The sequence below is a fragment of the Anser brachyrhynchus genome, assembly GCF_964034855.1.
Source record: "Anser brachyrhynchus genome assembly, chromosome: 12".
Lineage (NCBI taxonomy): Eukaryota > Metazoa > Chordata > Aves > Anseriformes > Anatidae > Anser > Anser brachyrhynchus.
Window position 1 is genome coordinate 18,705,455 of NC_137707.1, and position 15,900 is coordinate 18,721,354.

A 15,900-nucleotide genomic window follows, 5' to 3' on the forward strand; every position below is an offset into this window, starting at 1 on the left:
TTATTTCTTCCAGAAAAAAAATGTTAATTGACCCAACCTGCTTTTTAATAACAACGTTTATTATCTATTGAGGCAAATAAGTTTAATTCCCATTTAGTTTTATTTCCTTGGAAAAGCAGACCATTTGTATTTCATTTCATGTAGGACACTCTGGACTTGATCTACCTAGCAGCAGAAAGAGCTAGAGAATCGAGCAACAACTGTATTATTGAAGAGCTCCATAGCCACAGACTGGGAAAAGCATGATCGGATGTGATTTTCAGAACAGATGCCCAAGCAGAGTTGGCAGTTAATTAAAAGCACTATGTACTTAATGATTAACTAATCACAGCATGATGGCATTCAACGGAGATGCAAGAAACTTCTCTGCTGGATTCAACAGAGAAACTCCTAATGTCTGCCTTCAGGGTACCGTACTTACAGCCGTTTGCTTTTGCATTACCAGCAGAGACAACATGAGCAGTTAGTCTAGCAAATTTCATTAGGCATTTCTTAGTTAAAACTTTAAAAACAGGAAAGATGAGCTTAGTCAATACTGTAACAGATGTAAATACTGAACAGTTTGTCTTTAGCAACAGTATTCCACAGCCATACTATCAAACAAATGACTGCAAAGCATTGTAAACATTTAATCATGCTTCATGAGGGAGATGTATTAAGCATGATTTCTGTTTTACTAGTGAGTAAATGAGGGGACAGAGAGGTTATATGACATAACATGTATGTAAAAGTCTGGAAAGTTCTGGATTTTCACAATAGTTGATACTTCTTTTCTTTGCAATGGTAGTATAGAATCAAGTTTAGAGTAAAACACCTGTGTGTATTTCAATGTTATCTTTTTACTCAATTTCTCCAGTGTTTTTTATCTTACCCTAAATTATTCATTTCTTTTGCACAGAAACTGACTTTTTGCCTGAATTTATGTACAGTATCTAATACCATGAGATTCTGCAGTGTGACAAACCGCTTCAATAAATGCATTATTGCACTTCTGCATTTTGTAGACTGTGTTCATAGAAAACCCAGTTCTGTGCAAAATGTGATGCAAAAAGCAGTTGTTGAGGCATTTTCTACCAAACCAGAAAGCAAATTTCTAGGGAATCTCTGGATGATTGCTTTCTTGTAACAATTCTGCTTCTTGGTGTGGATGCACTCCAGATCATTTGAGCTAGAAAGGAGAAAGATGGTGAATTGTTTAAAGGAAATATTATAGTTTGAATTCAATGATAATTTTGAAGAGGGCATTTTAAAATTATTTTTAGAGATTGCCAAAGATAATTGCTTCAGTGTGCATGTTTGACAAAGTAAAACAGATATTTTTTTCCAGTAATGAAGTACTCTCTGCCTGGCTGTCAGGATGTCTGGGTGCTGTTCCTGACTCTGGCATTGGCTGCAAGTGCAGGGTACTGAGCCGGACTCTCTTTGCTTCTCAAATTCTAGGTTACCAATATCTGACATGGAAAGAGATGCTTTGAGTAATTAAACGTGCACGACGCATAAGAGATACAATGCATGAGAGATGCTTGGCTAGAGCAGGCTATCACACGTGACACCAAGGCAGGCTAGGACTTATTCTATTGATGCAGTTTGAAAATGTTTTTCTTCCTTGCAGTTAGGTCTCCTTCAGGAATAAAAAAGAAGAAAAAAAGAAAAAAAAAAAAAAGGCACTTATTAACGCCCTTGTCTCTATTGCCATGGCCAGCTGATCCACACACTCACTGTTTCTGTGTGAAATCAGCTTTTCCCTAAGCAGTTTTCAGAAGCATCAGCAACCAGCTTTTCTTTTTCAGGATATAGATGGAACAACAGGACTGGCCAGCATCTCTGTGGTGGCAGCAGCCGTTCAGTGTGCTTTCCTGTTGTGTCAGGTCTGTGCCCCCTCTTCACCCTGATAACGCCCCCCTGCTCGCTCTGCCCTCTCTCTAGTCTTGCTGCACCAACTCTCCAGCAAAACAGATGAGCAGTGAGCTGCCAGGCAAAGCACAAAAGGTAACTGTGTCAAGTAGAGGTCTCTTTGGTGTCTGCTTGAAGCAAGGATGTCCTTCTCTGGATCCTTGTGGCACTACTGCAGTTTTCTGGTGCGGCTGCAGACAGGAGTGTGTTCTGCTCTGTGCGCCACCTCGTGGCTGCTGGCATGTAGCTCAGCAGAGCTGAGACCTTGTTCCAGGGATTTTCACGTGCAGAGTAGGGTACATGACAGGACAGCCTAAGTGTTGTTGGTCATAGTCCAGAAGCCTTAAAAAGCAAGGAACATGTAAAACCCCTTGATTTTCAGCTTCAGGTTTCTGGTTGTGCTATGGATAAGTCAATGCATGATTCCCAAACTAATGATGTTTACAGGGTACTCATTACTACCATGAAGTTGAGCTGCTATGTTTTCAAGGAAGATATATTGAGAAAATATAGAGTCAATCCTACAATTTTGTGTGTGTGGGGGGTGCTGTGTTAGTAAATTAATATTTTATACTTGGTCCTAGGGTGTATAGACTGCTGTGGTTCTGGGGCTCTTGTCAGTCATTACATAGGTTTAAATTCTAGTGGCTAGAAAGAAAATCCTGAATGTTTGACCTGCCAAGATGCAGTCGGATGGTAGCTTGAAACAGGTTTGAGGCAGCGAGCTGCACTGGGCGGCTCAGTTAGGGTATTAACACATGCATCTCTGGGATCCTTGGTATCTACCAGCAAAAGTCATGGCAGAATGACGTGAGGTGAGAGCAGCCAGCCCGTGTGCTGCAGCAGGAATGTCATTGCCACCTGGCCACCAGGAGCAGGATCCCCAGCAGCCAGGATCTCTTCTGTAATGATGTATTTCCACAAAGCGGTAGGGGAAGGTAGGCTGGCAGGTCAGCTTCTGTGCTCATTGCAGTAATCTTGTCCCTCCTGATGTTTCTAGCCCCACAGCTGCCTCTTGGAAGAGGGGAGACCCCAGGGCTGCGAGGTCATCACACAGCTACCAGTGACCAGGACTGGGGCTGCTGATGGACCTTTGTGTGTGGTGAGTGCCTGAATTGCTGGATTGTGTCACCTCTTTTCAAAAGGGGTACCATCCTGTTCCTGTAATTTTCTAGCTGTTTTTCCACATCCAAGTAGTTGTTTTGCTGTGAGGAAAGGCATCAGTGGGTAGGCAGCTGTCAATAAGCCTGCCAAGAGAGGTGGTCTGTCTGTTAAGAAAGCAAAATAACAGTTTTATTCAGCGACTGAACAAGTTGGAGGCAAGAAGGAAATCAAATGTTAGCACATACTGATCTGACAGTAGATCTTTGCTGCTCTGAACAGAGAAGAGTAAACAGAAATGATGCTAAAGTGAATGTGCTTCATGCTTTCCACGCGTAGAAGAATACAGTGTCCTTGCTTTCAAGGTAGAAAAACAAGTGAAGAAGTGCAACGTGAGCAAAGCGTGAAGTGGCTCCTCTCCATGGTAACGTGTTGCATAAGTAACATCTTTTTGGTGATCAGGCATATAGGATGCTCTTGAACCCCACAGGAAAAAAGCACCTTGACTAGCTCTCTGTGCGTACTCTGGGATAAACGACCAGGCACACCACAATGAGAGACTTTGAGATTGTAGTTCAGAAAATGGTGCTTGGGGTGTGGGATGTTACTTTTCACAAGGGACTTGCACCCTCATATCAGAGCTTTCCTTGGTAATCAGAGATGCTTTTTTTTTTTTTAAGTAACTCGTAAAACCAAGGTTATTTTAAAAAGTGTCTACATAGCTCATCAAAAAGGCCATAGTTTTAATGGAAAATTAAAGGTGTTAACTTCATATTACAATATCCTGGTCCTAGAGGATGCTGACTATTCTCACATGATAGTAATATAAAGCTGAGAATAATGGGAAAAGCCAAGTAAGGAGAACGCCTTGTTTCTGATTTCTGTGTGCACCTATGTGCCTGTTATTCTATACACTTATGTGTACATATTTATGCGCTGTACCAGTTACTCTGCACACTTGTGTATCTGTTAGGATTTTCCACTGGCTATTCAGTCACTTCAGGACAAAACCCCAGAAAACAGATAGCAAGAAACAACAAAACCAGAAAGCATAATTTGTGATGACTGAAGCACTAAGTTGCTCTGTGGAAAGAGCCAGCCCCAGTCACAAGAGCTCAGCTATCAAGCCCTGATGTCTGCTGGCATGGCAGTTAAGGATGATCACAGGGAACTAAGTACAGCAAAGTTGTGATGGTGTTTTCTGACCCCTTCCCTTGGGTAGCCACTTGACATTGTCCCTTCAAAGAGGAACAAACTAGCAAGAGGAGAGGATCAGAGGGAGCGATGTTCCTGCTGATAGTTCAGTGTTTGCAAGCGCATCTGTCTGAGGGTGAGCTCTCCTCTTTCTGTATCACTTCATGAGACATAGCAGCTGGTTCATGCTCTGACAGAAGCATTAATGGAAAATCGATGCTTGCCAAATGGAGAAGGAAAAAACCTCCAAAGCAGTAACGAAAGGATGTTGGAGTTGAAATGTTCAAATAGTGGAGAATAAGCTAACTTGCAAAAAGTATTTGAGTGCCTTTTTTAAATGCTAAAGACTACGAGGCAAAGATTGCTTGCAGTTAAAGTACTGAGCTGGGATGTGGATAGCTCATTTCCAGCACTGCTGAAGAAAGGCTATTTTGGATAATTGTTAGACTGTGATCTGTTAGACACCGATGTGATCTGTTAGACACAGATCTGTTAGATCTGTGATCTCAGATCACTGGGATCTGAGCTTTAACCAACATCACTTACCAAACCGTTCCTTTTTCATACCGTAGACCATCAATGTCATTTATTGAGTGACAAAAATAGTTTTTCACTTTTGCCTCATTTCTGTGTTAGTCTGATTTTATAAAAATGTCTGTTCTTCCTTTTATCACATAATGTTTCACCTTGAAATTCTTCCTATCACGATTGATGTATTTTCCACAAAGCAAAATGATAATGTTATGCATAAAATACTGTATACCACAGTTCATACTGAACAGCTACTGTCATTCTGTGAAACTCACTAACTAAATATATTTTCTGAAGCCTAATCCTGAATTATTTCCACTAACTTCAGGGGTTATTCTCCTTTTGTTAATACTAACCCCTAACTCGCAAAGCATGGTAGTGGAGTAGATCTTCTATGAAGAGATCTGTACACATTTCACTTCGCACTATGTGGTGTATTGTAGCATGTTTACCTTCCTTAGATAAGAAATGATTGTACTTTAGAAGAGGTGTTCATTAACTGATGGAATGTTTCAGAAAATATTTCTCAGAGCAATATAATAATGCTTCTTCCTGTATTTATACAATAGATACTGACTTAAAAAGAAAGACTTCCTACTGGCAAAACAATCCCCAAGATCTATGTGGTGATTCTACTTGTTGCCCTGTAAACTTCTTACTTAATTTTCAGCATACAGAAGCTTAGAGTATGAACTGACCTTGCACAAACTTAACCAACTTAAGCAGTATTCTTCCAGATGTGTGCTTCATTATTTAAGTGATGCTGCACTGTCGGACTCCTTCTGAAATGACGTGGACATGCCAATCTAGCATCTAGTCCTCAGATTTTTAGTTCCTCTAAGTAGAAAACACTGTATAGATGGAGAGATGATTCTGCTTACTCCAGGGATATTCACATGGATTTGAAATGTTAATCAATGCAGTTCAGAACTCTCTAAAAAGTTCTGTTCTGAGAGTGGTAAAACTTCTGCTTCACGTCTGCAGTCTAAGTGTGTGTTTATAATAGATGATTAAATATTCAGGATATTAAATATTTTTGTCAGATTTGATAACAGAAAAGCCATTATAACAGTTTTTATAATGCTCTTTAAGTTTATTTGATTTTAGGCAAAAAATGGGCTCTGTACTTCTTTTTTTTTTTGCAAGTAACTGTATGCTGCAATGTTATAATTGAGATTTCCACCCCTTTCCTTCAATGTTTCTCCACAAAGCAGCAAACGTCAGCAGAGGCACCTGAGAGAACTGACCCTGCCCTAAAGGAGGAGGACAAGCAGAAATAGCTCAGCTTAATCAGTGCAAGCAATGTAATGAGAGGATTTCAAAAGAACAATTTAAAAAAATGTACCGTGACTTTTGCAGAGAGCAGGAGGGATTTATAACAACATTTTTTTCCCACCTAACTTGATGACTGTTGATGAGTTTATTTTCTAAATAGGCATATGCGCTTGGAGGCAACAGGATGGCAGCCCCTATCTGACCCCGATGTCTCTTTTTTGACAAGACAGCTTAAGAATTTCACACTTCACTTAGTGCCAAATTTAATTTGCTATTTTTTTAAATAAAGATTACTTGCACAGTGAGGAGGCTGTTGGTTTAAGCAGGGCCTGAAAGATTTTGAGCTTTTAGAAGTGTGCAGTAGAGCATGCCAAATTAAGCTGGTTTTCTAAGTGCAGGCAGTTTCTTTGATTTTTCACTAATTTATTGCATGTGTAATTATTTAAGGAATTATGCATGGAGCTAAAACACAATTCTCCGAATTGATGGAGAAACAATCCATTTAAGCTTAACAAGCGTGTACAATAATCGTACAGTTACAGAATCACAGAATGGTTCAGGTTGGAAGAGACCTCTGGAGGTCATCTGGTCCAATCCCCCGATCTTCTAATGAGAAGAATTAAAGAGCTTCACTTATGACATTTTATAGGTTTCTGTATCCAATGCTTTTGGGGGAGAGGAGTTTTCTCCATTAACTGACTGTATTTAAAACTTTTGACATTTCTTTCTTTGCTCATTCAGCCCATTCAGCCTTCATGCCAAGCAGCTTCCATTGTAGACTTTGGTCCTGAATGTCTTTGTGTATCTGAGGTGGATCTTCAAGTTCCAGATAAAAAGGACTATGCTCATGTTGAGAAAACATTTCTGCTTCCTGGATCTGCAGTCTAAGTAAGCAAACCAGGAAGGGAGGAAGGAAGTTGGATGATGTGTGAGACATCTGCCCAAAAAGACATAGGAAATGAGAGTCAGAGCAGGGAAATGAATCAAAACTCATGACTTTAATTACAACCTTCCACCTGGTACCAATGTTGTCTGCATCCATAGTGCAAGCCTGTCCTGGTTTTGGAGGAACACCTCTGACCTTTCCTTACAGTCATCTTGTGTTATAGGCATTGACCATAATAAGATATTCTGTGCATATTAGTGAATCAGGCTTATTGCCAAAGCTATGGACAAATTCAGCTTTAGCTAAAAGAGCAAGCTGGCGTAGAGTTTCTGCACTTGAGATCCTAAACAAAAAGAGGTTTTGCAGTTAGCATTTTTCCCCATGTATCTTAGTTGCAAGCAATTAGTGCATTACTGTGTTTAGGCAGGTCTACAAGGTCTGTTGAACCCACTCGCACTGTCCAAGCTTGCAAAAACTATGTAGCCATGGTCAGCTTGCCTGAGCTTAATAGCCCGTTTTCTCAACTAATTTTGTAAGGACTGATTTAGGATTGTGTTTACACAGCTGTATTGTTTCAGTTTGCATCAGAATGTGGACAGACCTGACGTGTCAGCCCAAGAAGGTCGAATAGTTGTACTTGCGAGGATGTGGTTGTGGGTACTTTCAGGAGAAGAGCACCAAAACAACTTGTCCCTGTGTGCACATATATTCCAGAGGTGAGTCAGGCTACTGGCATGAGGAAGAGGGACAGGAAAGCATAAGTTGCTTGCCTTAATAGCACTGTCGAGAACTTTTGGTTTTCTTTCTTCAAAAGCATTTGACAAGCAAACAGAGGGGACAGCTTAAAAGAAAAGTTGCTCTAATGGGGAAGATGTGGAGGCAGGTCATCCTGAAACTGCACTTTAACTGTATCACGGTGGATTATTCCTCATCTGACAGACTCTTAGCTCTTTAAAAATCCAAGCACAAGATGTTTAGCTTAAAATTATTTAACAATATTTTTATTGTGTTAAGGCCTTTTTTTTTTTTCCCAGTGTAAATATGCCTGGCCCCCAGCTTGTGCACTGCTGCTGGAATGCACAGAGTAACTCTTACTTTAGGGGGAACCTGTTTTGTGCATGAGCCAATTACTGGAAATTTTGAGAGTGTGTTTTGCCTCAGAAAGCTTTCTTCAGTTAATCCTGTTGCAGACCTGCTAAGAACCAATTCTTTAATACTTATTGAAGCAAAACTCCATTTCTGAACAGGTAAACAAAGAATGATTTTCAGTTTACTGTAGCAATAGGGACTAAATTTGTTCTCATGTTCATTTCATCTTTTGGAGAAAAAAACACTTGCACATAAAAGGAATTCAAATATATATATATTTTTTTAAATCATTTTTGTCTGAAACAGTGACAGAGTTTGATCTCTAGAAATGCCTTTTCTTCTTCTTCTGTATTACAAGTACCCAGTTTTCAGGGCTGATCAACCTGGAGCTGTGTGAACAAAGGCTAATACTTGACTCTAGTGGAATTCATCTGTTAAGGAATGTATCACTCAACACCTCAGCAAACTAGGATTTAATAGCTCCTAGATCATGCATGGACTGTTCTCCAGAGCATTAAATTTTACCCTAAATGCATCACAACCATAAGCATAGTTTGAATAACAAAGCAATTGTGCATGAAAACTGTTAGTTACAGATGCAAATAGCTTGCTGCACTCTGATGGCTCTGAGTCGTCTGGGCTACTTCGGTTTAAAAAATTGTATCCCCGTGGTTGATTGTCCTTATTGCCTCTTTTAAAATTCCCTTAACAAAATATCCCCAAAGTCCAGCAGTTTTTCTTTCTGAATGATGTCCACTTATTAGCCTATTCTAAAGCTTTTTTTTCAGTTGAGACATTTTCAGAGCAGTGTTTGACTTGTCTGAATTAAGCTGCCCACAGTTCTTAATCATCTTTGACAACTAATTGTCTAACTCACACTGCATTCAACCTTGTCAGCATATGTGCGTTGTACAATTAAGCAGCAGCTGTGCTGTTTTTGTCTGCAGTGTTAGAAATAGATGTTACCTGCTAAACACATCGCATTGGTGGGGAAAAGCAGAAAGAGGACTGAGAATGTGTTTATTGCACATCTTTGTTGGCCCAAGTAGCTACACAGTAAACTTGTCTTGTACTGTAAGTATAGGTTCTTTATTTGAAGAAAATTTTAGCCCTAGTTAAAAGTAGCATTTCTCCAAACTGTCCGGTTAAAAGATGGAAGCGAATTGGCTGAGGTGTGCACAGTGTGGCTATGCTCATTGAAGTAGTGCATAGCAAATGATTTTTGTTGATGATCAGAAATTTTGATCCAGTGCTCAGGGTCCAGCTCTGATCTCAGAGTGTGTTGGTTGCAGTCCAGGGACAAACACCCTTACAGTCTTTGAGAAGAGAGTGCATTTGAAATGTTTGTCACTGGGAAACAGTGAACAAATTTCTCACTTCCAAGAGCCCCCTGCTGCTGAGAGGGATGAAGAGCCCCAGTGTTACCAACGGTCGCAACAGGAATTTTGTAAATTAAAATCACTTTTTCTTTCAGTGTAAAATCCCCGTTTTACACTGACAGAAGTCCCACAATGTTATTTTGCACAAGAAGACTCTAAAGCCAATATGGCATTAGAAACATTAAGAGTGGACAATCACAGGGTGTTTTATGAAAGTCTTCGTCAGTATGTTGCCTTTCTGCTGCTCCTACATGCCTGTGATATCATGTTTGTTGTAACTGAATCCTCACATCTGCGAACTTAAAATCAAAGCTACAAAAATTTGCTTGCCATCAATTATATTAATGAAAATAACTCAAGCAGTCTTCCATGGTCACTGAAAGAAGAGTAGCAAACCAAGTTTTTCATTTAAGATTCTCTGTTATCACTGTATTATGCCGCTTTTTGGAGTCCTTAAAATGTGATTTTGTCCTTGAAACCACAGGGACAGCATAATCTTATGTATAAGCTCTCCCCATTGCTGCTATTAAGGAACTCCATAGCTATAATTATGCCATGGAAATAGATGGTACAGGAACACAGAAAGCTGGAAAAAAAATAAACAAGAATGAAGAATGACTAAAATGCACTATCCTCTGCAAAGCAGAGATTCCAGCCTGTATGTTTCAAAGTGGTTTTGTCTCATGTGGTGTTAGGAGGGTTTTTTGAGTAAAAGAAAACATAAAAAGCTACAACATGAAAATCTTGAGCATCACTGTATTTGTAGGACATTGTCACCAGTGTGTGCATGTGTGTATATCTATGTACAAAGAGATTCCTCCTCTATCGATGTTTTAATAGAACTCATTAGAATATGGGAGAAAAATAAGCACTGAAATAGGGAGAAGGAAAAGGACAAAATCTGAAATTCCAACAAATTGTCGTGCTTCTGTTAATTTTCATGAATTAGCATTTTCTGGAATATTTTATAAACTAGTCTTTGGCTGGTTCCTGATATATTTCATAAGTAATATTTTTAATAATCAAGGGGAAATATAATTTAGTGTTCTATCCTGTGTGTTCCCCTCCTCTGCAGTCCTGCTTATGTTGGACTCTCTTAGGTGACAGTAACTGCAGTGTTTCAGCTCAGCAGTGGTAGCACACAGCCAGGTTCAGTGCCAACTGTAATGCAAAGGAAACTTCAGCTGTTCTTGCCCTGCAGATGATCACAGTTGTGATTTGAGAAGGGGTGATCAGAGGTTACTTTTCCTGTGACTGCAGGCTTCAACTTCAAGTGAGAAACGTTTAAATGTAAAATCCATAGGTGGGTTTGATGAACGTGACCTGCCACATGATAGAAATGTTTCTAAGGAATTATTCACAACAGAACAGTTTCAAGGTGCATCTTTCTTACTTTTTTGTTTATTTTCCAGTAGGTTTAGAAGAACAAAATGGGACAACAGACTTACATCATTCCTAATGCTGGTCCATATTCCTTTAAATGATTTCTGCTTTCGTTTACTGTATATTTATCTTTTATTCCCAACTGTAGGGCCTGTAGATTTTTAAACAACAAAAATATTTTCATGCTTTTAACATATTGTAAGTTGGCATGCATCATCCTGTGATCTTTTTTTCCTCCCAGGAAGATGCTGAAACTGCTCATTTTTAGTAGCAATAGTTTGATCAGTTGAGCAGTTATCAGAAATATGTGTTTATTCCTTTTTTCATAACAGAGGCACAGAACACAAATTCAGTTAATCAAATATGAAACAGGATTATTTAAGTACTTTTCAGTATTTAGGTATTTAAAGTATTTAAATTAAATATTTTATTTAATTATTATCATTAGATTATAATTTACAGAAAACATCCAGTACCCCTTTGCCCAGTATTTCATCCACCTGAGAGATCACTGAAGCTGAAGCAGTTACTGTCCTCTTTCGAGTGATAACTCCATTGGACTCATTCTGCTACACTGTCATTCTCTGAGTAGTGCTTTAGTTCTCCTGTCATTCTGCAGATATCAAAAGCAGTGCAAATCAAACCTTTTGTTAACACACGAAAGCTTTACCACCCAGAGAAGTGTGTCACCTTTTTTTTATTTATTCATTTGTTCTGAAATTTTCACTTATTGCCTTCTGGGTCAAATGACGAGTATTTGGAGGCAGAGTGTAGCTTCAAAGTCCTCTTTTATAAGGAACCTAATTACGTAGCTTGTCCTACTAGAAAAATATTCCTGATCAAGAAAGTTTACTGCATCGTGTTTCTCAAAGGATGAACCTACTAAATCTCTAAGCTGTTTTTCTTCACTTGCTTGATTTATCTAGTGAAAATGGGGGAAAGGCAAGTAAAGTTATCAGGGCCCCAAAGGCAGAGGATGAAAACTGAGAAATTGGCTTCTCCTGTTCTTGACCCTCTTATTGGGAAACAGCTTTTGCTTATCTCAAAGAAAAAAAAAAAAGTAACTTTCAGAGTATGCAACTCAACATGTGGTCCTATACTCAATGACATATTTTCTTCCTGGCTTCTTCCTGCTCTAATACTGTTGACAGTCTCAGTTAAGCCAAATATATGTAATGTTTTCTTTTAAGCCTGGAGTAGCAGCTCTCTTTGGCTACTACTTTAGGAAAACAGATATTTTAAATTTCTTTGCATCTTTCATTAGAAATATTATAATAGATGGGGAAATAGAGAGGTGGAAATTTTCCTTGGATAAGCATATGCCTGTTCTGCTTGCTTTTGAAGAGCTGTGATTGTCAGAGGTCCAAAATGGGCCAAGTCAAATTAGCACTAATTAACACTTCAGCATCATTTGTGCTGTAAATAGCATATTCACCACAACTTACTACTGCCTCATTGTGGCAGCCTGTGAATAAATCCACAAGTACCTAGCAGATGCTCAGATATTTAGGAGATATAAACCATGCCACTAACTAGATAGCCCGATAGTCTAGCTTTATGAGAACTTGATATGCTAAAAAATAAAATAAAATTATATATTTCTTCCTGCTGCCAGGGTGTGCAAGTGATGCATTAATATTAGGGCAGTGACTTCATATGCTACAGGGTTAATTACCTTCTGTTTTGTAAAGCACTGTTCAAAATTTCTCTAAATTCTATCCAAGAGTTGCTTTATTAATCTAGTTTATGAACTGGAATCTATAAGATTTATTTACAAGAAAGGGCCGTTTTACACAAGCATCTTCCTGATTCCCTGCCCAGCTCCCCCCTCCCATTTAGAAATCCTAGAGTGAAGGTGGCTGCCTCTAAAAGAAATAATGCGGAGGATGTCTTAACAAACCAAGGGGCTGCACATTCTTTTCTCTTGCAAAATTCAGCGGCACTGCTCCTTGGCTGTATGAACAGCTGTGGCAAAAGCCCCAAGCAGGAGGAAAAAGAGTGGGTACAGTGGCAGATGAGATGGAGCAGAAGAGAGAAGGCAGCATGTGGTTGAGCAGTTGGGTAGGGATGAATTTAAAGCAACGGAGGGTTGGCAGGAGAGTTTTGAAAATGGTCAAAGCATGGAATAGAAATGGTAGCATGTCCCATGATGCTGACAAGAGATCACTGAAAGCCTGGCTGGAAAGAGTTGCATAAGGACTCTTAAATATGTTTGATCTGAACAACATTTCTAATGCTAATGAGACCGGACACATTTTCTAGGACTACTCTAAGCTTGTTTTCATATTTTCATCATACTAAACTTTTAGACAGCAAGAAAACAAAGGAACGCTGCTTCCTCCCAAAAAGGCGTGACAGAGAGAGAAAAGCTATGGTTTTCTTTGGTTTAGAAACCTGTTAATGCCCAAATATGTTTAAAAAAAATCATCTAAAGCATCATCATGAAAAACTGCCTCCATTTCTTTTAGTGAACATCTTATCCAAGGGGATGAAACCTTTCAGTAGTAAAGGAAGAAAATTGCCTTGGAATGGATGAGTTCATTGGTCATCCATCTACTGCACTTTAAAGCAGTAAATGGTCCTTCTGACGTCTCTTCCCACCAAATATCAGTTCTCATTTTCAGAGAGTGTCTGGAAGTTGTATACATTAGGGGATGCTGCTTAGAAGTAATAAAACATGCTATGGATGTGATGAAATTAATTTAATCTATAATGCCATGGAAGAAGCATATGTTGAATACTTCTCCAAGGGATAAGTAGGGCATTTAATCACCAAAGTTTCGGTCTTTGGCCTTTAAAATGCTTGATTACATACATTCAGGAGTCCTGGCCCCCAGGGCATTAGAAGTTAGGAAAGGTTGGGGTTTGATCACTGAACACTGCTGGTATTGATTTGTTCTGATATTCACTAAAACTTACAAAAAGCATTAAATACCACACTTCTGTGTTTATCATCTCTATCATGATAAATACATGAAAATGGCCTTTTTTCTGTTTCTGAATTTTAATTGTGAAAATGATCGTATCAGAGATGATGATTCAGGATTATATTTTCACTTGTCTTGACTGTTATGAGTAGTGACATCTGCCTGCCTTAGAGTTTGAATTAAAAAAGGCATTACTGCCTGGTTTGTTATTATTATTGCTCCTACATTCTCACACAAGGCATAAAACCAATTTGGCATAAATTCTTTACATAAATGCTATCTTTAAGTGCAACCAGGGATGAACATTAGCCATTAAATCCTTCCGAGCAGTAACAACCAGGAGGGTTAAATGGAGCCCCTATCAAACACAAACATGGAGGAAAATGGAAGGAGGCTTCTGTGCACGCTGTCTGCAGCCTGGAGAGGAACAGAGCAAAGAGAACCTCTGTAATTTACTGTGCTTCTCTGCCATAGGGAAAAAAGAATTAAAACACATAACCTAAACCAAAGCCCAGTAAAGCCTGTGGGAGGCTTTCTGTTATCTTCAAGTGTACTAGATCTGGTTGATAGATTTCTAAAATATAAAGCATCTCACATTGTTCAAGAGACTTTCCATGCAATGGACACGTACAATGAAATCTTTTATTCTCTTTTTTCCCCAGATTTGGCCTTGAAAACATCCTAGAGCTGATTGTCACCAAACTTTGGGCAGAGTTAGATTCTCATCTGAACTTTGAGGATACAGTCCTTGTCTCTTCTTGTTTGCTGCAAGACATAATTTCTTTCTCATTTGCTGCTCTGTTCTTGGTTATCTGCAGGACAAAGGATTCTGTACCAGAAATAGAACTGCAGATGGAAATGGCCTATAAGGGTGATAGCTCTTCTGTCTATCCCATCAAAAGTGCTTGCTGCTTCTCTCCTGTATCCTGTAGTCCAAGAAGTGTGCGGAGAGTTACCTCTACACAGAGATGCTGGTAAGTGTGCATTCTTGCTGAGAAAACAATTACAAGGTAGAATAACTTGTAAAAATGTTAAGATCTGCTTTTCAGGTAGTTACATATGAGCACACCAGCACATTGGTGTACGTCCTTACTTTGGTCATCTGTTATTTAGCTTCTTGAATGCATCTTTGTACCAAGCATCTACATGCAGAATTATGTGAGTCAAGGGCCAGGATGACTGTGCAGATCTGTGTTCAGGGTGGCAGAGTGCCCCAAGGGGACTGTGAGTAGATCGGTGATGTGAATGGTTCAGAAGGGTGGAAGGGATCCTTACCAGTTCCACGTGCAGAGCCATGCAGGAGCCTGTCCAAGTCATCTCACGTGGGAGACCGCTCGCTCCTGTTCGCAAAGGAAACGCCTTTGCCAGCGAGGAGTCATCCATGCTTCTTTCTCAGCAGTGTTTGATGGAGGCATTCGTTTTGTCCCCAGGCAAGCTCTCAGTTCAGGCCTTCGGACTCAGACTGCTGCAACCCTCAGGGAGTCCCAGCAGGGGAGCCAGAGCAAACCCCTGTGGCCAGAGGCCCAGGACTGGCAGCAGGCTGCTTTTTCCACCTCTTGAGCTGTCAGTTTTCTGACAGATTTTTTCATTTCCCTAATGTTAGGGCTTCACTACAAATCTCACCTATTATACTGGGTGTTTCTAGGGGAGTGGGTGTGTAAGATACGGGGCAAGCAGGAGAAAGGTGACTTGCTATTAATTTAGGTTAACGTTATTTTTTCTAAGTTAGCATGAGAGGTTCAGGAACAGAAGAGGGGTGAAGGAAGGAGGTGCCTTTGTCATCAGAGTGTGCATTTATGCAAGGTTTGTGTGAAGTTTCTCTTGGCAGTTGGTGTGATGACCGAGCAAAGCTTCTGTTTCCAGCTGCTTGTTGCCTCTAACAACCTCAGGTTGCTGTGTTTTATCCTGAGATCGCATGGACACCTCCTAGTCTGTGTACACCAGCGCACAGGACAGAGGAAGAACACCTGCACAAGCATTGTGCAATTCCATTAAATGCACTTGTAGCTGATGTACTGTGACCGGTACAGTGGAGGCTGTGACCATTTGCGTTGCGGAGCTATTTTAATGTTTAATATCCTGAATTGTTTCAGTAAGTAGACAAGGTATGAGATGATACTGTACATGACAGAAGGGCAGGGCAAGTAACTCACCTTTTGGGCTTTTTCTGTTTGCTGTATTGTCAGTGGTGAGCAGATAGAGCTTTAGAGAACTGCAAATAGTCCGTGAAGCTAATACCCTT

The 15,900-nt window shown here is 39.8% G+C and overlaps 1 protein-coding gene across 10 annotated transcripts in view; it reads left to right on the forward strand.

Annotated features, from left to right (window-relative positions):
- The window catches only part of LOC308176705 (uncharacterized protein), a 139,778-nt gene that overhangs the window by 77,559 nt on the left and 46,319 nt on the right, over positions 1–15,900 (forward strand). For 5 of the 10 annotated variants that reach the window (XR_013938509.1, XR_013938510.1, XR_013938511.1 and 2 more), the window contains 6 exons: positions 145–408; positions 1,791–1,989; positions 2,894–2,995; positions 6,736–6,882; positions 7,445–7,596; positions 14,477–14,632. Coding sequence is in view for 3 of the 10 variants with exons in the window: in XM_080552788.1 (XP_080408914.1) it covers positions 14,477–14,632; positions 15,548–15,653 (262 nt within the window). In the remaining 7 variants the exon portion in view is untranslated. The other 5 variants (XR_013938512.1, XR_013938514.1, XM_080552789.1 and 2 more) reach the window with 3 other exon arrangements.